Raw genomic sequence first — 27,535 nt, 5'->3', positions numbered from 1 at the left:
CTTTAGCTTAACTTTATGTGTCAGTTTGCTCAAAATGGCAAAGCTGTGATGAAAAGATAATCATGACAACACATATTCTATTCAATAATACATTTCACTGAAAGTCAAAGATTTCGGTGTTTAATCAAAAAGTCAGATAACTGGCTGAAGTGAATTCATATTTAATGGTTTTTGAACTCTGTGGTGGAGAAAGTTTTAGTTAGTTGGAAGCAGAAAATACCAAATCCGTGCATTTATCAGGTTATTATGACTTTGCTCTTGAACTTTATCCTGATGTGATAAATAGGTTTTTATGTGATGCTTGTGATAATAATTAATACTGTCTTAATTGGGTCGTAATTACACGATTTATAAGCTATACACTAATAGTGTTTTAAATACAGATTATCTTAGTTAGAAGGTACTTAGCTGAGGATTTCAAAAATTACTTAAAACATTGAACAGCACCTCTGAGGATTTAAATGTTTTTTTCTTCGGAAAATGCAGTGGCACAGGTTTTATTTTACAGGCTTAATCGACCTGGCTTTTATGGTCGGCAATATTTATCAGCTCCACACAAGCCTTCGCTTTTATGGCCTCCTGTGAGCTTTGACCCCCTCAGCATTAAAGCTTCTCCCCCGCCTCTGCGTAAAGACGTCTACAGTGCAGGAAACAAAGCGGTTAGAAAAAAGGCAAAACAGGTGTTTAAGTGGTGCCACTGTGTACTGTTGTGTTCTGTTTCCAGGAGCCAGATTTAATGTGCTGTTGTTAAAAATCTGACATTTGTTCTCACACTTGATGGGATCATCGCTAAAAACAAGGAAATAAACTTTTTTTTTAGATGGTAATAGGGAGGCAGGTCTAAACTTGGTGTTTATAAACAGGGTAAATTATAATCCTGGTCACTTTTTAAAGTAAGGTGTCATTCCAGGTAGAGTGTGTGAGTTTTTCCTGCCCTGCCCTCCCTCTGCCTCACTGCAGTTGTTCATTAACAAAAGGAGACCAGCCTGTACTAAGGTGGACGATTAAAGAACTCGGTCTTTACCAAGAGGAACATAACAGCTGTTATTTCTTTTCTTTTTGGTCTTCAATCTCGATATTCTGAATTTACTGAAAGTTTTGGGGGCCGGATCTTACACAAAACTTCTCTTACCTGGATTCTTGGCATCGGATCAGGAGAGCGACTTCTTTTTGGTTACTGCAGAGATGTGCTGACTTCTGTTTTTGAACTTTTGTCATCAGTGGGGAAGATATGTCGTGCTTCCAGCATCCTGTTTACCTGAGCAGAGGTCTCTATTTTTGCCATCTATACTAGAGCCAAAAATTCAGAGGCAAAAATGAAAGTCTCAGTGATCAGGATGTCCAGTTTACTTTACCTGGGCGTACTTACGCTCGCCATGGTCGCCAGTGACATGATTGATGACTGTTTGAATTCAAACCGTTCTTACTACATGAATATTGTACTGCTGGAGGACAACACTTATGAATGGAGCATGCCACTTGTGAAGGCGGCCGTGGAACAAGCTATTCTAGCTGACAAGCAGGAGAACGATAAGTATGGTATGGACAGATAGATACCCAACAGAAAAAACACACAAAACAAAACACATCAGGCTCGAAGAACAACAAGAAGGGTATCAATATATACAGCAGTATCTTAAAAGTCTCTCTGCGAATGCATTAACCTACACAAAACATACTTTACTGTCAACTTTCACACTTAGCTTAAAAATTAAAAATTAAAAAACTGGACTGCTTGGTTTTTGTTTGCCTAGTCTAAAAGTATGACATTTATGTATGACTATTATCTTATTTTCACATGAAATTGTATTTATCATAGGTTAAAAAGATATAACATATAAATACATTTTTCTCAAGCTGCCTGCAGATAGATATAAAAGATACCTCTTTCTAGGTCCTTTTACTGTGTGTACAAGGCGAGGCTAAAATAGTCGGGTCCCGCAAGGAAACCATTAAAGTAGCTTTTAAAAGTGTTCTGTGTATTTGAATCATTCTTCCAGGAATCTGTCTCACTGATGTTTGACCAGTGTTTTACTGCTTGTGCGTGTTTACCACGAAAAAGTTAAATACATCATTAACTTGTGGTTTATGTACCAAATCATATGTCACTTTCGCTGTTGTTAAATAGTTCAAGGTTGCTCGTTTTATTACTAAAAGGACTGATGCAAGATTTCTGCAGTCAATGCCAACAGAAGGACAAAAGATGACTCACGGTTCTCAGGAATGTTTAATAGCTACCCGTAACACCATTCGACTCTGATCCTGTACTCCGTCACACACAACCTTGGCTGTGCTGTTAACAGCGGAGCCAGAGCTGCTCTGGTGGACAAAAAGCATTTGTTATGATGCTATTTTAAGTAATTTTTAGCATTTTATTCTGTAGGGGAAAAACATATTGACAGATATGATACAAATGAAACTAATTTAGAGATTTAAATATGTTATGTTTAGATATGTTATTTAAACATATCTGCTGTATCTGTTATTAAGGGACCCTTTAAAAAAAAATGTTACTGTTCTTCCTGCTTCTGATGCAAATTCAACCATTAGACCTATTTTTGCCAGTGTCAGACTAATCTAATCTCATTGTTTTCCGACATTCATAACTCTTATCAATTTGTTTTCCATGACTCAAGGTTTAGACTTCACTTTGACTGCTAACTTCAATGGGTTCAACACCAACTTGTACAAGCGGCAGGGCTGCGGGAGCAGCACGTGCGAGGGGTTGACAATACTCAAGAAACTAAACGTAAGTGTGGTTACTTGCTTAAACATAGTGGGCACAATCAGACATAACACTTTCTGATGTGATTTTCTTGTTCCTAAAGCCCCTGAGTTTTTTTAAAGCCTTTGTTTTAGATCTTGTAAATAGGTCTGAGGGGTTTTTGCAGTTCTGCAACTACTGATGGTTTGAGGTTGTTATGCTTAAATTGGCTTGTAACTGGCATCATTACACACAGCAGGACAGTTCTAGTTGTAAACATGAACTTAACATCGTGAATGGACATTTTCATTTCTTGGGGATGCATGAAAATATTATTTCTAAAACATCATCAGTAGAAAACAAAGAAATCAGTGATGACCTCAGCTCTCTGTAGACTTTTTCCATAAATGTCACCACTGTTATTCGTCATAATTCAAATAATAATAATAGTAATATTTATATTTGATTTGTAAAATAACCTTTCCTCATATATGAACAAAAGTAATGGGACATCTACATGTTACATCTAGAGAAGGTGCCATGAAGCTCCCGGTGGACAGTTTTTATGCTGATGTTAATGCCAGAAGGGATTGGGAACTCTTTTGCTCCCTAAATGCTTCCACTTTGCAATAAAAACACTTACATCTGATCATAGAGGATCTAGGAGGGAAGAAATTTATGAACTGACTTCTTGCAATGATGGCATCCTATTACAGTGGCACGTCTGAATTCAGCGAGCTCTTTAGAACAACCCACTCTTTCATCAGTGATTGTAAAGGCAGACAGAATGACCCAATACTTTTGCCCATTTTATGTACCAAAAAGTCATACAGTATAGACCTCAGGTAAACAACAGTCAGTATATAAGGTCTGCAGCTTGGAGATATTATCTGACAAGTGTCCAGTGTCAGACGAGCAGAGATTTGAGAGGAAGGGGGCAGAAGTGAAAGAGATCAGAGAAATACTGAAATATTTTTCTGAGTGGTGTTGGGGGCAGGATGACTTGATGACTTGTGCTTGATGCCACAGACTCGTTGATTATGTGAAGATGATACTGCCATCACTTGCAAGAGATTAAACTATGAGCTTTGTTTGGTTTAGATTGGAAGGTAACTGTGTGCATCGGTCACAGAGGCAGCTGAGCTAAAGAGGAAGTTTACCAGAGGGTTTGGTGATATAGAAGTTATACTTATAAATTAGTGGAATGTCAAGATACAAGTATCACCACAAACACCAGGCTAAATAGAAGCACAGTGCAATGTAGACAAAGCATGCCACATAGTGAACTCAGTCAGTGCAGCTGACATTAGGCCAAACAGCTGATACTGCTTCCTCCAGCACAGTCAAGAGCAACAGATTTGTCCAATTTTACTGGGGACTAATGAAATGGATTTGGGGAAATATTGCAAAATTACAGAGCTAGGAGGAATTGAAGCAAAAAGACTAAATGCAAGTACTAGACTGTGAAGTAACTGCTCTGAAGTTCATTTTCCTTAATGCAGTTGTAACTTTCTTCAGGCTAATGGTGAAGTTGGATGTGTCATGCTGGGGCCTTCCTGCACATATGCCACCTATCAGTTAGTAGAGTAAGTATGGATCTTTTTCTTTTACTTTCAGGAGATTTTTTAATTCATGAGTTTTTAATTTTTGCCCGTTTGTTTTTCTCCAGTGAAAACATTGGTCTGCGTTTAACCATTCCCATCATCTCTGCTGGAAGTTTTGGCCTCTCTTGTGACTACAAGCCTAAACTAACCCGAATTCTGCCTCCAGCACGAAAGATCTGTGACTTTTTCCTTCACTTTATGAATGAAACTCTGCCATTCAAGGAGCCGTGGAGCCGATTCTACGTCTATAAGAAAACCAACAATGCATCTGAGGACTGCTTCTGGTGAGCCAAACTCAAGTGATTATGGATAAGATCTGTTGTTTCATTTGTACTCCAGCATAAACCAGCTTTTTGATTTGTTTCATTGCTTTGCCACAGGTATATCAACGCACTGACGGCACAAACTAACAAGTTTATGCTGGGCACAAACACAGAGCCAATTCATGGAGAGGAGGGCCTGAAAAAATTGTTCCAGTCTCCGAAAAGACACAGCAACAGTGAATATATATATTTTTGTCTGTTTTTGAGAATTTATAGTTTTTTTAATAAAGCAGAAAATGCCTTGGTCCTCTGGGGATTTCATTGTAAGTTGATTATTTAAGCAGTAGTCAAGACTGAAAGAGCTGAACAACCAGTAGTCTGACTGAAGAAGTGCACAAAGACAGCTGAAGAATTTTCCTTCTTGCTTACTGTAAAACTGATTTATTTCTTTCAGTTTTAATCTTATGTGGGAACACTGATGAGATGATTTCAGTAAAGGAGCTGGTGGGCCAGATTCCCAAAGACTTCCTGTTTATTCTCATAGATGTGTACAAGTAAGCCTGGACATGAATTTATTGTTTCACATATGCACTGCTACCACAATGTTTTTATTAAGTGGGAATCAAGAAATCTTAATACTAAGAAACTATTTTCCTTCATTCAGCCCTGATTATTATTTAAACACCACATCTTCTGCGGGTATGGAAAGTGTCTTAGTGGTCACTCTGCCGCAGAGAAACTACACCTCTGGCTCTTCATTCAATGAAACGGTGAGTCGCACCTCAAGTTTAGAAAGAAGACCACATGAAGTAACTGCTCGGTCTTTTATCGTCCATTCTTTCGTGCAGATAAATGATTATGTGGCTGGATATCATGATGGGACTCTGCTGTTTGGTAAAGCACTCAGAGAGAGGATGCTCAGCATGCAAAAATACAACGGGACCGACAATGGCTCTCTGGGTGACAACCCATTTGGAAACATCTCATTTTATGGTGCGTATGACCAGAGATAACACAGCTGGAGGCAGAATGCCGGAGGACTGTGATAAGCAGTATCCGGGAGGACACCATGCCTATTCAAGTAGCTGAAATAAGAAGGATGAGTTAAACATTCTTTTATTTTATGCCCACAAGATTGATGTTGCTTAGATCAACGTTTGACTGCAGCTGAGGAACAAAGATGGCTTTCACATTAAAACACAACCGCCGTCTCTTTTTTAAATTCTGCTGCTCTGTGTTGAGGTTTTGGATGCTATCATACAACAAAACCAATCATACCTGAAGATGACTTCAGATGACTTTGAAAGGATAAAGAGATTTTCATTGCTTGTTTTTTCTTCAAGTTAATATTTACTGCAGTTCAGCTCACTGTAATGTGGAGATTGTCCTCCAAGATACAGAGTATGAGATCAAAGTGAGCATTTACAGCCCTTGATCTTTTGTTTTATGGTAACTTTTATTGTTTTCTGGCTAACTCTTATCCTGCCCTCTTACTTGTACCCAAGTAAAAGGGTCAGTCGGTCTTCTGGATTTTTCTTTATGGTTAAAAGGTACAGGTATGAAAACGATTCCATTGTGATTTATTTTTCTGTACCGACTACAGCAATAATGGGATGCCACAGACTGTATATAAAAGATGGATGAGTCACCATAAGGTCACCTGCTTCTGGGCTCAGTTTTATGAAGCCTGCATGTCAGGGGTTTTGGAAAATGGCTTCTTTTTTTGTAGCCAGAAGTGATTGTCACCTCTTGATTTCTACATGGAGGTTTGATTTGTTCTACGCTTGTATGAAAATACACATGCTTTCTGTCATTACTGCAGTCACAAATAAACAGCTTTTCAATTGTTTAATTCAGATAACTGTTGTTTGTTATATATAACGTTAGGAATCTATCAGGGCAGGACAGTGGCACGGTGGTGAGCACTGTTCCCTCACAGCAAGAAGGTCCTGAGTTCATTTCAACCATCAGGGCGGGGTCTTTCTGTTTGCGTGGGTTCTCTACGGGCACTCCGGCTTCCGCCCACAGTCCAAAGACATGTAGTCATGTGAGGGGTTAGGTTAATTGGTAACTCTAAACTGCCCATAGGTGTGAATGGTTGTCTGTCTCTATGCGTTATGAGTTATGTGTATCCTGCCTCTACCAATCAATTTTATTTACAGCAGTCACATGTTTTATTGTGAAAGGTAGGGCCAGGAAGAATCCCTCTTTGAACATTCATAGAACAATTTAAGTTTCACGTGTATTATTTTATGCATGTATACAATAAATCAAGTTTCCACTTATGAAAGTGTTACCGTCGTCAGCAGTCAAAGCAGCCACATCCTGAACTTTACGTTTTAACAAAATACAAATGGATGAGTAGTTTTTGGGCTTTTAAACATGGGAGTCTATAAGGATTGAGTCACTTTAGGAGACAACCTCCAGTGGCCACTCCAGGAGCAGCAGTTCTTGCCACCCTAATCATTACTTTAATTTTTCGAGTAGTGCTTTTTGTAATTTGTGTGTGATTTATCTGTTAATCCGTTCAGCTGGCAATAATTTTGATTGGAGTATATAGAATCTCTATGTTTTGTAGTTATTGTGTAAAAAAGAAAAAACAAAGCTTCAAAAGATCAACTTTGACTTTCAGAAATGCAGATTTCTCATGTTGTATAGCTGCAATTACCTAACAGTTAATAAAGGATATAAACAGAATTTATTGATAATGAAATAATTATTTGCAGTTTTTCATGTCAAATTTTTAGGTAACATTGAGTCAAAGCATTTTTTTTAAATGAAACTTTTTGGAAAAGCATAATGCAAAAATGTTTTATTGTCTTGTTTATATGATTGTGTGTGCAAGCAGGTATGGGAGGACACTATGTGCTTGATGAATATGGGGACAGAGATGTTAACTTCTCAATCATTTACACATCAGCTAACACTGCCAAGGTGAAACCTTTGTTTATTAATCAGTTAACACTGCTGCATTAAAAGTGAATAGCTGTTTTTTTTCCTTACATTTTTCCTCTCTCTCTTCCTCTGTAGTATAAAACTCTGCTATTGTTTGATACATCACTAAATAAAACCATCAATTACACCCAAAACCCCACTCTGCCGTGGGCAGGAAACAAGCTGCCTCCTGACGAGCCAAAGATGCCGGATGGTAAAACACACATGAACTTTTTGCAGAATAATTTACAGAATGATTTAATGCTTTATTCAAGGCAAAGCTCTGAATCTTCTACTCTATTCATGCATGTCTGCTTTCAGAGTTTGACATGCAGGAAATCATTGTGATTGTTCTGAGTCTCAGCGTTGTGGTGGTGACGGGAGTCGCTCTTATCTTCTACAGGTAAACTGCAGATTCATTTCCCAGTTGTGGTAGAAGAGCTGCATGTCACATTTTAGCACAAGTGCATCACTAGAGCTGAGCTGAAAAAATGAGGCAGTATTTGCCTTATTTAGGTAAAGGAGGACAGGGTAACAGCTCTGTGGCAAATACTGCCTTGTGTTTTTCAACCTGGCGCAACAACATCTTATTATGCAGTAAACATATACGATCATTTACTGCATGCTTTTTAAAAATATTTTTTTACTGACAGGCAGAACAGGAAAGAACGCTGTCTACAGAAGAAATGGTCTCACATCGAACCTCACCTGATTGGCCCTCTGGATGAGAAGGAAGTGTCTCTGAAGGTAAATGCTCTCATCAGCAAACTTTAACTCCAGATTTTATTCCCTGACTGCTGAAAAAATGCAGCTCTATGACACAGTAAGGCTTTTTTTTTGATACGCATTAAACAAGATAAATAAGATATGACTACATGAAAATGTCAGAGTATGTGCTAAATTGTTAAAGTTCAATAAAAAGTGAAACTGATGTCCAAGAGTCACACAATCCCAGGTGATAACAGATGATCTTAATGCCTCTGCAAGCTGCTTTGCAGCCCATGTTGAACATGATACACCTAGAAGGAAGGTGAATGTTAAGTCATGGATGCCTGCTCTGTTTTGGACCTGTTTGCTCAGTGATTCTTGTGTTAGAACAGGGCCATACATCTGCAGCTATCTTATTGAAAATAAAACCTGTCCTAAAATGTATGTAAAAAGCTTTCAGATCTATGGCAGTTCAAGATAAGAATGTATGTGTGTGTTTATGAAACAGATTGATGAAGATAAGAGGAAGGACAGTATATACTTCAGGCAGCGAGGCCGCTACGACAAGAAGGTATCAGCAATCCAAAAAATTGATATCTGATTTTAAAAAGATTCAAAGGGAAATGATCATGTCGGTCCTTTTCTCTGTGTTCTCCAGCCTGTAATCATGAAAGAGCTGAAAACCACAGAGGGAGACTTCACCGAGGACCAGAGGATTGAGCTCAACACTGTAAGATAACTCTGCGTTTTATCTTAGAGGTTAATAAAAGTACATAAAAAATAATTAACTCTCCCTGCCACTGTCTTCATGTTCCAGCTGCTGCGCATTGACTACTACAATCTGACCAAATTTTATGGCACAGTGAAGTTTGAATATGGTGTGTACGGTGTGTTTGAGCTGTGTCAGAGGGGCTCCCTCAGGGTAAGAGCAGAGCAACGTTCACACACTGTTTCTACCTTCATATCAGGTCCTGCTGCTGGGATTTCTGTTTGTAAATCAGTTTATTTTATCGTTTAGATTGTTTTCTAATCTGTATAACAATAAAAAAAACAAACACCCATGAGCACAGAAATGCACTCACCAGCCACTTCATTAGTTACACCTGCTGTTCCCAACGGTGCTCGACTGGATTGAGATTTGGTGATGTGGAGGCCGTTTGATTACAAAGTTCAAAGAACTAATTTGAGATGATTTGAGCTTTGTGTCTGCTTTTTGTCACACTGCATGCAGAAAAACACAATTTTTGACTCTATGCTGATTTGACTTTTCAGTGCTCACATAGTTCACAGTGACTTTGATGTTCACTTGTTGATAAGTTATGGACACTCAGTGTTTAAAGAACACTTACAGTGTGTATGAATGCATATGATTCAGACTCTCTCACACACAGACTTGTTTCAGTTTCCAAAAATGCTAAAACCTGAATTTGCTCATGTTTTTCCCCCCAGTACATCCTCAGTGACAGGATCTCTTACCCAGATGAAACATTCATGGATATGGAGTTTAAAATATCAGTCATGTATGACATAGCAAAGGTATTGTTTCTTTAAGTTGCCTTTCTGAGTATGTGATTTATTAAATGCTTTCTTTTATTTTTATTTTGCCTGTTTTCTTTTGGGTAACTGGTTTGTTTTTAAATACCACATTTAAAGCACCTCCAGCACATATTTTGTTTCAACAACATATAATTTCAGGATTTTCTTAAGAGGAAAAACAACCAGAACACATGATAAAAAATTGTTGAAATAGCAAATAATAACCACTGCTCTGCTGTATATATTCGATAGGGCATGTCATATCTCCACTCAAGCAATATTGCAGTCCACGGCCGCCTCAAGTCCTCCAACTGTGTTGTCGACAACCGTATGGTGGTCAAGATCACTGACTTTGGCTGCAACACCATGCTAAATACAGGAAAAGGTAAGCTTTAAAAAAATGTTATCAGTGTGGCTGAGTATTGATCTAAGCTCTGAGATCATCGTTTTCTCCTAAAAGCTCCTGCTGAGTTAGAATCCTGCTCTGTTCTGAGTGTTTGTGTGAGAGTTTTGAGTGTTTGAAGCTTTTGGAGTGTATTTCTTGATTTTAATTTAATCATGTCATTTCTTGACTTAGAGAGTTTAACTGGGTTAATTGTGTTTTATATGCTTGGGTTGTATCATCCTTCTCTAATGAGGGTTGCCAGCATGGGTTAGACTGACGGCTCTCTAATGGTCATTGTTGCCTTGCTCTTGCTTTACCTGTTGGTTGAGCTTGGGATGACATGTCTGTGGTCAGGTGAGCACAGTGATGTGGTGGTTAGCACCGTCACATCACAGCATCAGCCAACCTCCCCGTTGGCTGTGGCCATTCTGTGCAGGGTTTGCCTCTTCTCCCTCTGATTGCATGGGTTTGCTCCTGGTATTCTGACTTCCTTGAATAATAATCCTCCCCTCATAAACTGTCCAGGATTTATGTTAATCAAATATAAACATTAGCTTAACTAAAGCAACGATATGACTGGTTTGGCCTCCGACATTACCTTACGGCGACTGCAATGCATGACTAAATCATGACAAGCTTTTCTTGTTAGTTTTTCTCTGACTTCTGAAGTCAGTGTGAGGAAAAAAGACTGGGAAGGAAAAACAAATTAGTTTTCTGGCAGCAAACTGGCACAAAACACACAACAATTATAAAAGGTATAAACTAGGAAAAAAAAACAGCTTTTAATTCAGAGAGTTATTTTAAAGTACTCTCAGGAGTTAAATAGGCTACTAATGAAATCAGAACACAGAATTTTTAACTGAAGAACAACGTGACACTATTGTATTGCTGTAGAACCTCTACAGTAGCTGTAGACACAAAAAAAAATAATGCAAAATTTCTTTGGGTAAGACTCCATCCTGTTTTGGAGGGGGCAGAGTCTGATCGACTTTCGGAGCCACATAGCAGAATTTTGCTATTTGGCTGCGACACATAGCAGCAGCATCTCTATCATAAACAGCAATCACCTTGGTTTTAAATGGCGTCCATGTTACTTCACAGAGTAGCATAGATGCTATTTTAAAGTTCTCCTTGACCAGCCAGACATAGACTTTTTTTCACCAGTGGATTCTCCACACTTGGACAATTGTTTTAAAAAACAAAAGAGATTGCTCTCATTTGTAAGGGTTGTAACAGTAACACTGCCGAGGAGCTTCTACTCCGTGACCCAGGACCTTGTAACAGCAGTGGCGGGTCTGCAGGGAAGCAGAAAATGCAGCCAGGCTGGCTCAGGAAACTGGGGTGAGGTCTCAGTAACTTCTGTAGAGGCTGCTGGATAAAGTCAGGATTGTTTGGCCTGTTAGATGTAATCAGGACTCATTCTGCAGGTAAACAGTTAATCTCTTTGCCTGACTTTCCATCATTGCTGAAGGATCACTATTATTATCTTTTCAAACACATCAACTATGAATAGTCAGAGGTGTTGCTTTGTCTACTGTACCTGTAATAGGCTTCAGGGGCAGCTGGAGATCCCTGTACAAAGCTCCCATAGAGACACACAGTAAGGATCTCCAATAGAGAGTCACTATCTGTTTCTGTCAGGCTGAGGAAATATTGCACCGCCTGTGGCTTGGCTGTCAAAGACTAGCTAACCTTTTTCTTTGCTCCAGCAGCAGCTCACTGGGTTACGTGTAATTTCAGATAAGTCTTCTTATTTTTTGTTCAAAGTACTGCAAGACAGCGGAGGAAGATATGTCTGACGAACATTCTAATAAGCCAGGCTAAGATGAGCACTGGCTACAAGGGGAAGTCAGATGAAGGGGGCTGACTTTGTAAATGCTGAACTTATGTTCAGGGTTAGGGTAGCTGCAGATTTAAACATAGAATTAATATATTTGAAAAATGTGTCTGACATTGAAAGGTGTGATTCTGATTGGTGAAAGTAACTGATGATAAACTGATGTTGCTGGTTTTCTGTCCAATCAGATTTGTGGACCGCCCCGGAGCATCTTCGTAAATTTGGGGTGTCTCCAAAAGGCGATGTCTACAGCTATGCCATCATTGCCCATGAGATTGTTATGAGACAAGCCCCTTTCTACACAGAGTACTGCACTGATGTTAGAGGTAGGCCACCATTATACAGCCATAAACAGCAGAACTGAAAAAATGTATTTCTGTCTTTGTCAGTCGGTTTTTGTTGATTTAAAGACCATTTTACACATACAAGATGCAAAATTCGGCACACTGTGAAACACAGAGGTCACAGAGTAACGTGTGTCCCATACTTATCTTGTTTAACTGACCGCTGTGCAAACCCACAGAGAAGATCTACAGATTGCAGCATCCTATCGGGCACAATGTCTTCAGACCTGACCTGAACTTTGAGGGTGTGTCAGACAGAGAGATTGAGGTAAAAAAAAAAAGCCTTTCAAACGCAAAGGAGCTGTTACAGCAACACACCCTGATTCTTATAGAGTTTATAAAGTTATATGGATCCATTCAACTAAATGAAGTATATAAAAAACACTTTCCTCTTCTTTTTTTCTTTGTGTTTTTTATGCGTGTTTTGTGTGTATCTCTGTGTCTATACAGCTGTACACACTGATAAAGAATTGCTGGGAGGAAGACCCAGAACTGAGGCCAGATTTTAAAAGAATCGAGTTAACGCTTGGAAATATTTTCAGGTAGATTCCCATTGTGTGTTTCTTCGGTGTGGCTTCGATTCATTTTTATAACTTGACACATTCCGAACTAACTGCCAAACACCTCACCTCAAAGACCCAAGTGAGGAGGTTTTCCTCAAAATACGTCTTTCTGTCATATTCTCTTAAATGAAGAGCAGTAAGTAGCAGTAACAGCTGATATGGTGATATAAAACATTTTTGATCTGATGCAGTAACCTCCATAACCAAGCCACAGAGACGTACATGGACAACCTGATCCGTCGTCTGCAGATGTACTCCAGGACTTTGGAGAAGCTCGTGGAGGAGAGAACGGCTTTGTACAAAGCTGAGAGGGACAGAGCGGATCGCCTCAACTTTATGCTTCTTCCTGGGTGGGTTTTTACACTCAGCTGACTCAGAGGCATCTGACACCAGGAACTTTCAAGTCTGCATTCTCCTCCTCATTACAGTGTTTCTGTATATGTTGTGCTGATTATAGTGTTGCACACCACATATGTAAAAATTAGAGATGCACCGATCCGATATTACGTATCTACGGAGCCCCCCAGGGGACATGGGAGAAAAAAAAAATTAGGGAGGAAAAAAAAAAAAATTAGGGAGGAAAAAAAAAAATTAGGGAGGAAAAAAAAAATTAAGACGGACTTTTGCGAGCGCTCGCAAAAGTATTGCGAGATCTCGCAAAAGTTTTAGCCGCATTCTTCGGAGGCCGCCAGCTCGAAGCCGACCGGGAGGTCGAGGCACGATGTGCCGGGAAAGCGGTGTTCCTCCCGGCTGTAGTAGGTCTCGACTTCCCGTTAGCTTCGAGCTAGTGGCCGCCAGCTCGAAGCCGACCGGGAGGTCGAGGCACGATGTGCCGGGAAAGCGGTGTTCCTCCCGGCTGTAGTAGGTCTCGACCTCCCGTTAGCTTCGAGCTAGTGGGTGTCAGATCTCCAAAAACGTCGGAGCTCTTTTGCAAATATGTGATGTCTTGTAAACCGAGCAGGTATCTGACGTTTACACAACTACATTCACGCCTCAAAATATCTTAAAAGTGTATTTTGTGACCCAGAAAGAGTAATATTACAACTAAGTAGCTGCCGCCATTGTTGGAGTTTTGCGAGATCTCGCAATACTTTTGCGAGATCTCGCAATACTTTTGCGAGCGCTCGCAATACTTTTGCGAGATCTCGCAAAAGTCCGTCTTAATTTTTTTTTTCTCCCTAATTTTTTTTTTCTCCCTAATTTTTTTTTTTCCTCCCTAATTTTTTTTTCTCCCATGTCCCCTGGGGGGCTCCGTACGTATCGGTATCGGTCCGATACTGACCTAAATTACTGGATCGGATATCTGAGAAAAATAAAAAATGTAATCCGATCCATTAAATATCACGAAAGCAACTCAAAACTTGCAACACGCCGTAACTCACCTCAGAACGTTAGCACGTCGGAGCAGTATGCATCACGTGATAGAGCGGCTGTGGCATGCGGGACCTGTCGGTGGTCTGGATAGCATGTGGAGCTTCGCTAGCAACCCGGCATTTCATCGCCGACAAAGTTATCCCCGAGAGAAGTAAAGCAAGTGTGTAAGTCCATCTCTGAATGTTTGTAAAGCATTCCTGCGTTAAGCTTACCAAACGATATATGGAGCGACTGCCTCTTCTTGCTGCTACTTCAATCATGAAACTGCTTAACGATCAGCTGATCGGCTTTTCTGTCGCGAGTCCGTCTCTCTGGTTTGTTTTTGGCCCACTTTGCACCAGAAAGAGGAAACCAGCGGCTGAACAACAGCAGCACGTTTAAGCTTGATCAGCTGTTGTTAGAATTTATTTATTATTACTTTCTACTCGAGGATCTTTTTCTACGTAGCTGACGCTGGTAACTGTGCAGGGGCGGATCTAGCAAAGTTTAGCCAGGGAGGCCGATAGGGCATTAACAGGGAAAAGGGGGCACAAAGACATACTTTTCTTTCTTATTCTCATTTAAAATGTCTAGCTTTTAATAAATAATTATCTGACACCCAAAGTTTTAATCTGATGTAAAATGAATAGAAGTCAATTACTGTATATAGTGACTATTAAGTCTAATATATATACCCTAGTAAGCTATAGTACTTTTTCCTTTGGGAAGGTACCATCTGTGCAGTCTGCAATTTTGTTGAAGAAAGATGTTGAATCTATTTAATATTTCTTGAAAAATAATTGATTTCTGTGCATTTTTTTTTCACACTGCATCAAATTAAGGTTGATTACGTTGATTAAGCATCATGAGGTGGCGGGTGAGGGGTGGTTCCCTATTTTTTATTTATTTATTTTTGTTGTTGCTGGGAGTTGGAACCCTATTAGTTAGGTTGCTTAATATTTACGCTAAGTACTCTTTAAAATACCAGAATAGGGAGGATGGTGTAGGTTTAAGTTTATTAGATTGATCAGTATTGCTGAACTATGAAATTTATTTTTTTGCATATAGGTATAACAGAATAGCTTTAGTGTAGTTGTTGTTTTAAACTTGAGTATGAACTTATACAAAATGCAGCAAGATATTAAAAAAAAACAGTTTTGTTGATTAAAAAACACTATATCGGATTCATATCGGTATCGGCAGATATCCAAATTTGTGATATCGGTATCAGTATCGGACATAAAAAAGTGGTATCGTGCCATCTCTAGTAAAAATAAGCAGGTTTAGCAGCAGCAGGCAGTGGTTTTGTTTAAAAAAACAAACCCCTCTAAATATCCACCTGTTTAGGGACATAGGTTATGCAGATTTACACTGTTTATGAATACTGATATTAATAATGTTATCAAATATAACACATGTATCATAACATATAAACATAATATAATTATAACAAATTTTCAATCATAATCAGTGATTGGTAATTGGAGTATTTTGTAATACAATACCTGGCAAAATCTATAGAATCACCACACTTCATTCTTTTATTTGTTTTTGTAGAAGAAAAAATATTAAGAAGTATTAAAAACACTTAATACTTTGTTGCACAGCATCCAGCTTTTATAATGGTCAGAATTATATCAGGCCTGGGGTTTACTATTGAAAAATCATATTGTCCATCAAACTGCTTCCAACTTTTTGAGGTCAGAAATAAGTTGCTAGGTCAGCTTTGTAGGGAGGAGGCTTGTTGTTGTCCATTTTTTGTTGTTCATTAATTTTTATTTGGATAGAGATACAGACCTTTTCCTTTGATTGCCTTTCAGCAAGAAAAGATTTAGCATTCGTTGCGCTGTAACAAGATGGATTATCATCCTCAAAGTGACTTTGCCATCACAAATCTAATCATGAATTTGATTGTACACTTGTGTATTTACTGTTGAAGTAATGACCGCCGTCTCTTCTGGGCATTCTATCTGACTATGCAGCCTTATAACTGCATAGTCATGACCAGTGTTGGTCAAGTTACTTGAAAAAAGTAATCAGTAACTAATTACTGATTACTTCCCCAAAAAAGTAATCCCGTGACTTTACTGATTACTTATTTTCAAAAGTAATTAATTACTTAGTTACTTTTTAAAAACACGATTTACAACCTGAATAGGTGATAAAGCGATAGATCTTTCAGCCCAATTCTACTTTTTCTACATAATCCATCATACAAAATGTAATCAAATGGAAAAGTCTCTTTTTAAAACTTGTTTTATTAGTTTTAATCTTTTAACTTTATGCATCAAGCAAAAATTAAATTATATGCAACATTCTCTGACTGGAAGAAATTTGTTTAACATTTAAACCTATTTTCTGCACATTCCAGCACATAAAATAAAATATTTTTTGTGTTTACACTCAGTCTTTCAAATAGATGCAAGTAAAACACAGCTGAAAATAAATAAAATCAAAGACTAGCGGTCCTGTTGCTCTATTTTCACCTGTAAAGCAGGAGTGGGGTGGTTTGCCCTGGTGCAGGTGTGCCGCAGCGGTCAGTGGAAGAATCCGCGAGTTTCTCTGTCAATTTCCCATTACGTCATTGCGCACTCGGTGCTTGTTTAAGTAATCAGATTACCCATCTCTGGTCATGAATGTTACGTTTCGGTGTTGTCAGTGTTTTGTTTTTGCGTGACTGTCATGTGTTTCCTGCTTTACTTTGAAAGTCTGTGTTATCTTAGTGTGTTCAGTTTATGTTTCCTTGTCTCGTCAGGTCTAATTTGCCCCAGCTGTTTCTCCCTCCTGTGGTCCATTCCCTGATTGCTCCTTCTATGTATTTAAGCCTTGTGTTTCAGTATGTCATGGTCGCGATCTCCCCCGTGTTGTAAATAGTTTGGTGTGTTTGTTGTAAATAAATAGTCTGTTGTAAATAGTTGTGAATGGGTTTGTTAATATTTTCGTTTGAGACACCTTCGTTTTGGGATTTTGGTGGAGGGCCTTCGTGGTTTTACTTTCCTTATTTTTGTTTTTCTACGTTGCACCCCGGTTGCCTAGGCCGGGGTGTAACATGACTGAGCGCAGAATTTACACTCCAGCATTTACTGTGTGTAGAGGCTGAAAACCCCCATCATGCTGTATTTGGATGTTTACATGTTGTAGTCATGTAACATTAATATATCTGACAGTAATCACATTTTCCACTCTCTCTGCGTCTCCATAGCCCAGTGGTGCGTTCCCTGAAGGAAACGGGGAGTGTGGAGCCAGAGCTGTTTGAGGAGGTCACCATCTATTTCAGTGATATTGTGGGATTCACCACCCTCTGCTACTACAGCACCCCCATGGAGGTGGTCGATATGCTCAACGAAATCTACAAGAACTTTGACAGCATTCTTGATCACCATGATGTCTACAAGGTAGCTTAGCAGGATAACAGAAATCCAGGCCTCTACTATCAAGGAGGTCACAATTTCTTTAAGCATTAATCTATCATTTCTAAGAAAGTGCTTAGGGTTAGACATAAATATTTTCTTTTTGAATAAAGACAAAGATTTTATAGATAAGTTACATTTCCATTGTCTCGTAGGTTGAAACAATAGGAGATGCTTACATGGTTGCATCCGGTTTGCCCAAACGTAACGGCAACAGGCATGCATTGGACATTGCCCACATGGCCCTGGACATCCTATCATTTGTGGGGACGTTTGAGCTGGAGCACCTGCCTGGGATTCCTCTATGGATCCGTATTGGTGTACATTCAGGTACCAGAGATTCACAATGATTTTACTATGGTCTCATCCGAATTTTGCAAAAGTTGGGATGCTGTGTAAAATCTAAATAAAGACAGAGTTCAATGATCTACAAACTTCATAAAGCCACAAATGATGTTCACAACAGAGAATAAAAAATACATCAAATGTTTAAATTGAATAAATGTAACATTTTATGAAAACTCCTGGCAACTGCTTGTTAACAGCAGCAACAAAAAGCTGGAAAAAAGAGGAGAAAATATAGAATTTCTTACCAGTAAAGACTGGCAGAGGTTCACAGATCTGCAAAGATTTTATGTCTCAAAATTATGGAACAATTTTATAATAATGGTCCTCAAAGTGAAATTGTGAAGACTTCGACAAACTGATCATCTCTACACTAGATAATATGATCACAGATTGAGATATCTGCAGTAATCTCGCCGTGCAAGGGCCAAGACTGAAAATCAATACAAAGATACTTGTGATCTTCGGACTCTCAGGCAGCGCTGCACTAAACACAGACATGATTCTGTCACTGCATGGGCTCAGCAACACTTCCAAAAATATTGTCTGTGAGCACAGCCGACCGTGCCATCTACAAATACAAACTCTATCATGTAAAAAGGAAGCCAAACGTCAACATGATGCAGGAACACTTCTGTCTATGCTAAGCCAAAACTCATTTAAAATGGACTGAGACAAAGTGAAAAAGTATTTTGTAGTCAGATGAATCCAAACATTCTTTCTTTTTTTTTCTTTTTTTTTGCAAACATGGATGTGCCACATCCTCCAGATTAAAGAGGTATAGGTATCGTCCAGCTGTTCAGCAGCAAGCACTCAGTTCATAATTGTCTATCTCTGATGTATGGGGGTGCATTAGTGGAAATATCAGTTTGCACATCCCAGAAGTCCAGCATAATTTCATGTTTGTTTATGTTCTCCTAAAAATTCTATAAACCATTAAGTTTAGACCTCTCTGTGTGTAGCCCTCAAACTCGGTTTTCCTTTGTCTGTCATGGAGCTGCTGACATCTAGTGGCCAAATAATATACGTGTAGGTTAATGTTAATTATATGCTAATAAAAAACTAAATACATTTTTTTTAAAGGAAGCATAAATTGAATCTTGTTATGTAATTGTGTCCAGGACCATGTGCAGCAGGAGTGGTGGGGAAGAAGATGCCTCGCTACTGTCTCTTTGGAGATACGGTTAACACGGCTTCACGGATGGAGTCCACAGGCCTGCGTAAGACAACCACACACATTTTACACACTCACAACACTGGCAGCTTAGGCGCTTAGCTTGAATTGGCACAAAGGGAGGGCAGATGCAAGCACAGAGTCCGATGGCTGCTTTTCACATCATCTTTCCAGCTCTGAGAATTCATGTCAGCCAGTCTACCATCAACATCCTGCAGAGGACGGACTGCAAGTTTGAGTATGAAAAACGAGGAGAGACGTATCTGAAGGTGAGCTGGGTGGTGTTGGGCTTTTTAACTTACTTATTTACTTTAAATGCCATACCACACAAACTGAGGTCACGAGTGTGTGTGAGTGTTTGTGTTTGTCTGCACTTCACCCACAGGGTAAAGGAAAAATGATGACATACTGGTTAACAGGCGTGACCGGGGGAAGTTACAACCTGCCGACGCCACCGAGCGCGTGAGTAAAGTCCTATCAATAAAGAATTTTTACACAAACTGTTGAAGAACTCTGGTATACCCTGAACACAATACGTAAACAGTATTATGATTTAATAAATAATGTATGTTCTTTATATTATTAGATTACCACCTACTTTAAAGTGCTTCATTTGTTAATTGATAGACTAATTAACTGTAAATTTTTTAAAAAGTTACTACATGAGGATGAATTATGCGGATGTTGGCGTAATACATGCTGCCACTCAGATAACTGCTTTTCCAGCCTTGCTTGTTTTAGCGAGACAATACCAGACTACCCTGTGGACATGTTACAGTAAAAGAGTCAAACTGGTCAGCCTGAAGTTCAGACCTGGCACTCACTGAAAGTATTTTTCATATTATGAAAGAAAAAATATCACAAAGAAGGCTCCAAATTGTTGAAAACATTTTTCATCATTCGTCTGCTTGTAGGTAGTGAAATAGCTAGCTTGTCAGTCAGCTGTCCAATGACTTTTGAGCCTTTGTAATACAATAGTTTTTGTTAAACCCCTTGTTTTAAAGCTGCAAGTCTGCACTTCAGTCACATTTAAAATATTTGATCTGACAAAATTACATAATTGTGGCACAATCCAAAAAACCTATGGATCTAAGGGATGGTTCAAAGCTTGTCCGATGTTATGCACACTGAGTTCATAAAGAGCAGTTCCCCCCTTGTAATGTAGTTTTCTTTTAGACAGATTGAATATTAGATAAAATATATTGTAGGCTAGCATTTGGTTTTCAATTTATATTTTACCGTTCCACATTTTTTTTCAGAATCTGCGTGATACCTAATTTTAGTTTTACATCATTACACAATAATCTAAAACAATTTTACTGTCTCAGGGAGAACTTCCAGTCGCTTCAGAAGGATCTGGCAGAGATGATCGTGTTAAGTCTGGAGAAGCGTGGAGGGGACAGCTTCAAAAAGAGGAAGACCCTGTCCACCAAAATCCGCCGGAGGGAGACCAACAGCAGCGCGCAGAGCGACAGCCTGCCAGAGTACTTCCACCTAGCTGTCACTGAGAACCCGAGCACCTACCTGTGATCATAGAAGAGCTTTCAGCACAAGACGTAGACTTTGTACAAGTTTGTCAAGTTAGATTCAGGACTGCTGGGTTTCTTTGGACAGCTTTGTTCATTCATCGGTTGGAGAGACAACGCCGCAGCAGCACGTCTCTTCATCCCCAACAGCCTAACGCCTTGAGATCAACTCGCCTTGCTGATCCTTTAAAGATGTTAAGTAGTTACTGTTGTGGCACAAAGAGCGGCATATTTATATACAAATGTTTCTCCATAAGCGATCCAGATAACGTGGACGAGGATACCCAGTGCACTCTTCTTTACTTTGAGCCATCCTTCTGTTTATGTCTCAATGTTGCCTGCAGGAAGCTCACTGATTGAGCAACACGTGATAAAGAAAATATATATTTATCGTGTAAATATTTTTCTGCTTCAAAGACAGTGGAACTCTATCCAAACAGTACTCATCAAGACTATTTTGCACTGTAATGATGCTACCTTTCCGTTTTCACAGCATCAGAAATATTTGTGTTGATTTTTAGTTTGTTTTATTAAAACATGTTTGAAATACGACACAAGATTTAAAGCAGTTCCTGTACTTTTCCTGTACAACGGCAAAAACAACAAACTATACAGTCACCTGGTACACTATTTTTTTCACACAAGCAGTGCAGAGGAATAAAAACAGCTGTAGAAAATCGTAATCTTATTTTTAAAAAACCCATAAGAACATGGTAGAAACACAGAAATCTCAGTATACTGAGTACAACGTGCAGTATAAATGCAGTGGATATACGTTTTTAAGAACACAGGTGTGTTTTCATCTCTTTAGAGAATATTACTTCGACCTCACATTTCATGGAGACCCCTCTCAGTACTCATGAAAGCTGTACCCCAACCTGAAGCCAAGTCTTCACTCTAAGGTTTAATGAACTTGCTTTTTGCCCACAAAAGGGAGAGGTGTGGCCACAATGTTAGTGAGCAAACAAATGTGTTTCCCCACAGCCTGCTTAAAGAGTACGACCACACACCCGCAGCCTTACATGGTTTTAGTTGTAACTAAAGCAGTGCCACCCAGCTCTGTGGCAGGAAGTGGGATTCTGTGCTCCGCCATTGTGCTGCATGCAGGCGAGTCTCCGCCCACCTCTGCTCCACCACGCATCATGAGGTCCCTGCAAGCTGTGAAGCCATTCTCCCACTCTGAGCCTGTTTGGCTCCCAGAGTGCACATGAGAGCAGGGTGATGGGGCCTCTGCCGCTCTCTGAAATATCTCAGCTTGACCGTTTCTTTCTGAGGGCAGAGGGTGCAGTTTGGCAGGTGGCTGCGCTTTCTGAAGAAGTTCCTGTCTTGGCATGCCATCCTCTGTGACACAAACAACAGAAAAACTGTCACTGAACGTTCACGCTGAAAGACTCCTCAGCCATTCACAACATTATACCCCCCCCCCCCTTATTTCCTCAATTGATCAATAAGGTGCTTTTTATATATTAAAGGTAATCGTGTTTTTCTTTAAATTAAAGGTTCATAACATGCTTTAAAATAATTAAACGAATGTCTATCAAAACAGTTAACGAGGTCATGAGATTGATGAGTATATAAATCCTCTGTATGAAAAAGAGGACTTCTGACTGGTTGCCCCTCAAAAACAGAAGGTTTGCACAGAAAGTGGGCGGGACTTCTCACAGGCAGAACTGCGGGCCTGGGATGAATATATTGCCCCTTTAAAGGCTGTACCATTAAAAAAATTGCCACAAAATTCTATTTTTTTTAGTTGATTGTTCAGTGAACCTCCTGACAATTTAAATTAAATATTAATTTGCATATATGATTTTTAATTTACATCCTATTTGCTAAATTCCAAATTTTTCATCTCTTAGAGAAAACTTTACTGTGACTTTAAAAAAAAAAAAGCTCAGCACGAGCTGTTATCAAAGTAAAGATTGGGAAAAATGTAGGCGTGCAACTAAAATGTTTGAACTACTGCACTGCAACAAAACGCAGCTAAGCAGTAATGTTTTTACATTCCATATTTCCTGTGGTAAGAGGTGTGAGTCGACAGATTATTCACTGACGCAAAGGATGCCCAAGTGACTTGAGCTTCTCCTCAGCCCTTTCTTTGTTTTTCCTCTTTTTTTAAAGTTAGTTAAGGCTGAATAAGAGCTGCATTCCAGGAGATTGAAAAAAATGGCCACAGTCATGTTGGTGTATTTACGAAACACAAAAACTCGTGTGTCTGATTCAGGCCATCATCAGACACAGAGGCCTTTAAAAGCAGCTGCTGTTGGCTGTCAGACTGTCAGTTTTAGTTTCACAGGTTTTGTGTTTTCACAAAGTAAATCTGTAGCATTCAAATGTTCAGCCTCGGGCTATGCAGTGCTGTGAGAAAGTAATTGCACCCCTTTCTGATTTCTTAGTTTTTTTGCATGTTTGTCACAGCTGCGTATTTGGGATTATCAAACGCATTTTAGTATTTGACGAAGAAAACCTGAGTAAATACAAAATGCTGTTATTATAATGGATTCATTTATCAAGGGAAAAAATCTATCCAAACATGCATGGCCCTGTATGAAAAAGTCATTTCCCAGAAACCTAATAACAGGCTGTGCCACCTTTGGCAGCAACAACTGCAATGAAGCGTTTGTGATAACTGCCAATGAGTCTTCCCCATCACTGTGGAGGAATTTTGGCCCACTCTTCTTTGCAGACTTGTTTTAATTCAGACACACTGGAGGGTTTTCAGGCATGAATGCCAAAAGATCTCAATTGGATTTAAGCTCAGACTTTGACTAGGCCACTCTAAAACATTTATTTTAGATTTCTGGAGTCATTCAGAGGGGACTTGCTGGTGTGTTTCAGATCATTGTCCTGCTGCATAACCCAAGTGCACTTGAGCTTCAGGCCATGAGCTGATGGTCGGACATTGTCCTTCAGGATTTACTGCTAGACAGCAGATTCTATGGTTCCATTGATTACAGCAAGTTATCCATGTCCTGAAGCAGCAACAGCCCCAGACTGTCACACTACCAACACCATAATTAACTGTTGTTATGATGTTGTCTTTATGAACTCCTGTGTTCGTTAATGCCAGACATAACAGGACACAAATCTTAAAAAAAATAATAATTTTTTGTCTCATCAGTCCACAGAATATTTTCCCAGAGGTTTTTTGGCAAATATGAGACGAGTCCTTTTGTTCTTTTTGGTCAGCAGTGGTTTTCATCTTGGAACTCTTCCATGGATGCCATTTTTTGCCCAGTATCTTTCTTATTGTTGAACCATGAACTTCCCCTAACTAAGGAAAGTGAGGCCTGCAGTTCTTTAGATGCTGTTCTGGGTTATTTTGTGACCTCCTGGATGAGTGATGGATGCGCTCTTGGAGTAATTTTGGTGGGCCAGCCAATCCTGGGAAAGTTCACCACTGCTCCACGTTTTCTCTATTTGTGGATAATGGCTCTCACCGTGGTTCAGTGGAGTTCCAAAGTTTTCAAAATTGCTTTGTTGTGTTGATAGACCTCTCTGCATTGAATCATACTTGTTATTAATCCGTGGCTCTCTTCCACAGCATGTCTTTTATTCTGTCTTCCTTCTCTCTCCCCAATTGGTCATGGCAGATTGTCGCCCCTCCCTGAGTCTGGTTCTGCTGGAGGTTTCTTCCTGTTAAACGGGAGTTTTTCCTTCCTACTGTCACCAAAGTGCTTGCTCATAGGGGGTCATATGATTGTTGGGGTTTTCTCTCCGTCTATTATTGTAGGGTCTACTTTACAATATAAAGCGCCTTGAGGCCACTTTTGTTGTGATTTGGCGCTGGATAAATAAAATTTAATAGAATGTGTAATCAAATAGATATCAATGACTTTGTCTCTCAGAGTTTTTTTAGATGGTGGCATGCTGTGCTGGTTTGAGATCTTTCAGCCTACTTCACTTTGTCATACCGGTTCTATTTAATTTTTTGAGCAAACAATTACTTTTTTCACATATGGTTTGGATAACTTTTTCCCCTTAAGAAGGGAAATAATCATTTCAAAACATCATTTTGTATTTAATAATGTTAAAATTTGTTAGTTGACCTGAAACATATAAATATAACCAAGCAAAAACACACAAAAAATAAGGAAGGGGCCAAATACTTTTTCACAGCCCTGTACAACCTCTGGCACGGAAGAGTCTGTTTATGTGTTTTCAATGTTGTGCGGGGGGTGCCTACGTTTTCTTGCCCAACCAGCGGATGTGTGCTGAAACCAGAATAGATGGTAAGGGAGCGGGACTGACCCTTGGGACAAGTGAGAAGAAGAGAACAGAAACTGTGGAGTTTCTACTGTGCTGAACGTCACAGTTCATCACCTGCCCTTCTGCAGCCCTGTTTCCTCCACCCGACTGTCAGCTCTGCGTGTCAGATCTCCTCTTTTTAAGTAAACCGACTTCTCTCCACAGCTTCAAAAACCATGTTGTCTTGTAAAATATGTATCTTAGGAAAAGACCTCTTATAACTTCTCTAGATCACTAGATGTATTAAAAGCATCTGATGTATATTTTGCTATTTAGTCTAATGAGCGGAATTTAAACAACTATAAAAGCCGCTTTCAGCTTCCTCCTTTTTCACAAGCGGTGGTCACAGCGGGGAGGTCTGCGTGTATGATTTTGGTAGATTTTTACAGCGAATGCCCTTCCTGACACTACCCCAAAGGGATTTGTGTCTCCTCCTGTGATCGAACCAGGGATCTTTCACTTGTTAGGCAAACTTATAAACCGTAACACTCTAAGTGACACAAACCATCAAAAGCTTGTTGTCCTTACCGGAGGTGCTGCTGCGTCTGGTCTGTCGCTTGTATATGATAAACCAAAGAGTCAAAGCCAAGATGGACCCCACCACGACCACGACCACAGAAATCCACAGAGTCGGACTCAGCACCACCATCGAGGTGGGCTTGACAGTGGTGTTTATGGCTTTGAGCTGGTTCACGACAGTCAGGGGCGGCTCTGTGAGGGGGGAGGACAGCCACATGCTGACTACCTCAACAGTTAAACAGTTTGCATTCTGACATGTAAGAAAAGTTTCAGAAAGAAAAAGGATGAACTCAAGTCTGACTCGCTCACTCATTTTATAAGCGGCTGTACAAGAAAAAAGAAGATGATAACGTTGATGTACTAGGTAGTCAGGTAAAATAAAAGTCTACATGATAAAGTTGTAAAGACATGCTGAATCCACAACTGAGACATACTCCAAGACAGAGGCAGAACACTGAGAGAACAAACTTGTGCCCAAGAGGCAGAAAAAAATGATTAGAATTCAGTGAAACTCACCTTTTGGTGGATCAGGGTGAGATCTCATTAGTGACTTGCTGGGCACACACGTGTGGACTAAGTTGTCAAACTTTTTTCCCTCAGGACAAGACTTCTTATCCATTCCTGGTGCTACGTGAGTAACGAAAAGTAAAGTGGACTGTTGCCTTTGTCTAATGCTGTGTTTGTTGCACACACACAAACACACAAAAACACAGAGCAGCGAGCCACAGAGGAGGGCTATGACGGGAGGATTTGTGAAATGAATGCAGAAGGCCCAACAGACGTTTCAGTTCCTCCGTTTAATAGGAAAGAGTGAATCACTACATGTGTCTCCTGGGGACAGCGTGACAGAGAGAGAGAGACCACATTTCTATTTCAAAAACAAAGAGTTCCTGACTTTCAAGCTTGCAGGTTTATATTAAACAGACTCTTCACTGGAGACATCTCAACATGACGGCTTTATCAGTCTTTTTCCCCCCCAACCACTGGAAATATTGTTTGCAATGAATGCACAGTGCATGGGGTCAGATTTCAGAACCCTTTGCACAGAGGGGCCAAGAATTATGCAGATATTTGACCTTATATGCTGCTGGTCCTCAAGCCTTGAGCAAAGACACATATCACTGAATAAGACCTCTGTTTTATACTGAGATGCAGTGACATGTAAGAAATAATGCACTATAAGAAAAAAAACAAGAAAAGAACAAAACAAACCGCTAAAATGCTCAAAGCGCATCACCGGGTAAATTTCAGCACCCAGTGATGCGGTTCAGCACACTGGACAGACAGTTAAAGCAAAGAAACCACAGTGAGCTCAGGTAAAGATGCTTTCTGTGACCCCACTGTGATCAGGAAAAAACAAAAACACACAAAAACAGGCACCATCTAAAGGTGGACCCACAACTTTCAAATTCAAATTGCGCTTGCTACGATAGCAATGATGAAAACAGCAGCTCACCCTCTCTGAGGGGAAAACTACGATGGGAGTTCAGTACAACCAGGCTTTCTTTGCGTTAGCTGGTTAACCCCCAAACCTCAGCTGGAGATAACGATTGTCGCGACGATGGTTATCAACTTTCTCTGATAAGTCGGGTTTTCTGCTTCCGGTACACCCCGGATCTGTGTTCGCATAAATAAACAAAAAAAAAGAGGAGCATTTCTCGGATCATGTGACTCTTCTTCCGCAGAAAAAAAGGCGGCTTCTATGAGTGCAACTTACTCACAAATGATGACGATTAAATGTATAAAGAATGTAAAACAAAAATAACAGTTAAATACAATATCTTTGCACACAAGACAAGAGATTAATGCTGCAGAAAATCTGGGATTTTCTAATTTGAAGAGTGCGCATCAGAGCTCTGAAACTGTAATCTGGATACATTTAAACATTAAACGTTTCTGTCCCACAGGACAGGTAAGGACGTGTAAATCTCTTTATTTTGTTGGCAGATCAAAGTGAAATGCATTTTGATTGCTAGTCGGTCTTGGTGACCAACGAATGTAACTGATCAGTTTTCCAATCTGTGTACTAGTAGCTGCAATTCCAACAATGTAAAATAAGACCATCCATCCATTCGCTTCCGCTTA

At 39.6% G+C, this 27,535-nt stretch overlaps 2 protein-coding genes across 2 annotated transcripts; one reads left to right on the top strand and one right to left on the bottom strand.

Moving 5' to 3' along the window:
- The first annotated feature begins 911 nt into the window (after positions 1-911).
- On the top strand, positions 912-21,243 carry gucy2ca (guanylate cyclase 2Ca). Its single transcript, XM_014407336.4, has 27 exons — positions 912-1,539; positions 2,637-2,749; positions 4,223-4,290; positions 4,374-4,592; positions 4,689-4,807; positions 5,026-5,125; positions 5,236-5,341; positions 5,420-5,564; positions 7,420-7,505; positions 7,602-7,719; positions 7,827-7,908; positions 8,159-8,252; positions 8,722-8,784; positions 8,872-8,943; positions 9,031-9,135; positions 9,663-9,749; positions 10,002-10,134; positions 12,160-12,297; positions 12,495-12,583; positions 12,766-12,857; positions 13,070-13,228; positions 17,434-17,626; positions 17,797-17,971; positions 19,108-19,206; positions 19,335-19,429; positions 19,546-19,622; positions 20,489-21,243. Exons 1-27 carry the CDS (start codon positions 1,317-1,319, stop codon positions 20,688-20,690), a joined length of 3,252 nt encoding a protein of 1,083 aa, XP_014262822.2. The 5' UTR covers positions 912-1,316; the 3' UTR covers positions 20,691-21,243.
- LOC101475055 (uncharacterized) lies at positions 21,197-26,219 on the bottom strand. The gene is made up of 3 exons (XM_004576044.4): positions 25,967-26,219; positions 25,460-25,642; positions 21,197-22,027 (listed from the first exon to the last, which is right to left on the bottom strand). The coding sequence occupies exons 1-3, from the start codon at positions 26,067-26,069 to the stop codon at positions 21,705-21,707; spliced, it is 609 nt and encodes a 202-aa protein (XP_004576101.1). The 5' UTR covers positions 26,070-26,219; the 3' UTR covers positions 21,197-21,704.
- Between the last annotated feature and the right edge of the window lie 1,316 nt (positions 26,220-27,535).

The sequence above is a fragment of the Maylandia zebra genome, linkage group LG4 (genome assembly GCF_041146795.1).
Source record: "Maylandia zebra isolate NMK-2024a linkage group LG4, Mzebra_GT3a, whole genome shotgun sequence".
Classification (NCBI taxonomy): domain Eukaryota; kingdom Metazoa; phylum Chordata; class Actinopteri; order Cichliformes; family Cichlidae; genus Maylandia; species Maylandia zebra.
Note: the sequence above shows the minus strand (reverse complement) of the source record. Positions and strands in the feature narration are given on the sequence as shown.

Bases quoted from the DNA above. Each gene is read 5' to 3' on its own strand.
- gucy2ca (XM_014407336.4), top strand. From the start codon at position 1,317: ATGAAAGTCTCAGTGATCAGGATGTCCAGTTTACTTTACCTGGGCGTA. The intron at 5,342-5,419 runs GTGAGTCGCACC...TCTTTCGTGCAG, and splicing joins GCTCTTCATTCAATGAAACG to ATAAATGATTATGTGGCTGG. The intron at 7,506-7,601 runs GTGAAACCTTTG...CTTCCTCTGTAG, and splicing joins CATCAGCTAACACTGCCAAG to TATAAAACTCTGCTATTGTT.
- LOC101475055 (XM_004576044.4), bottom strand. From the start codon at position 26,069: ATGGATAAGAAGTCTTGTCCTGAGGGAAAAAAGTTTGACAACTTAGTC. The intron at 25,643-25,966 runs GTGAGTTTCACT...CCCCCCTCACAG, and splicing joins TCACCCTGATCCACCAAAAG to AGCCGCCCCTGACTGTCGTG. The intron at 22,028-25,459 runs GTAAGGACAACA...TTTGTGTCACAG, and splicing joins CAGACGCAGCAGCACCTCCG to AGGATGGCATGCCAAGACAG.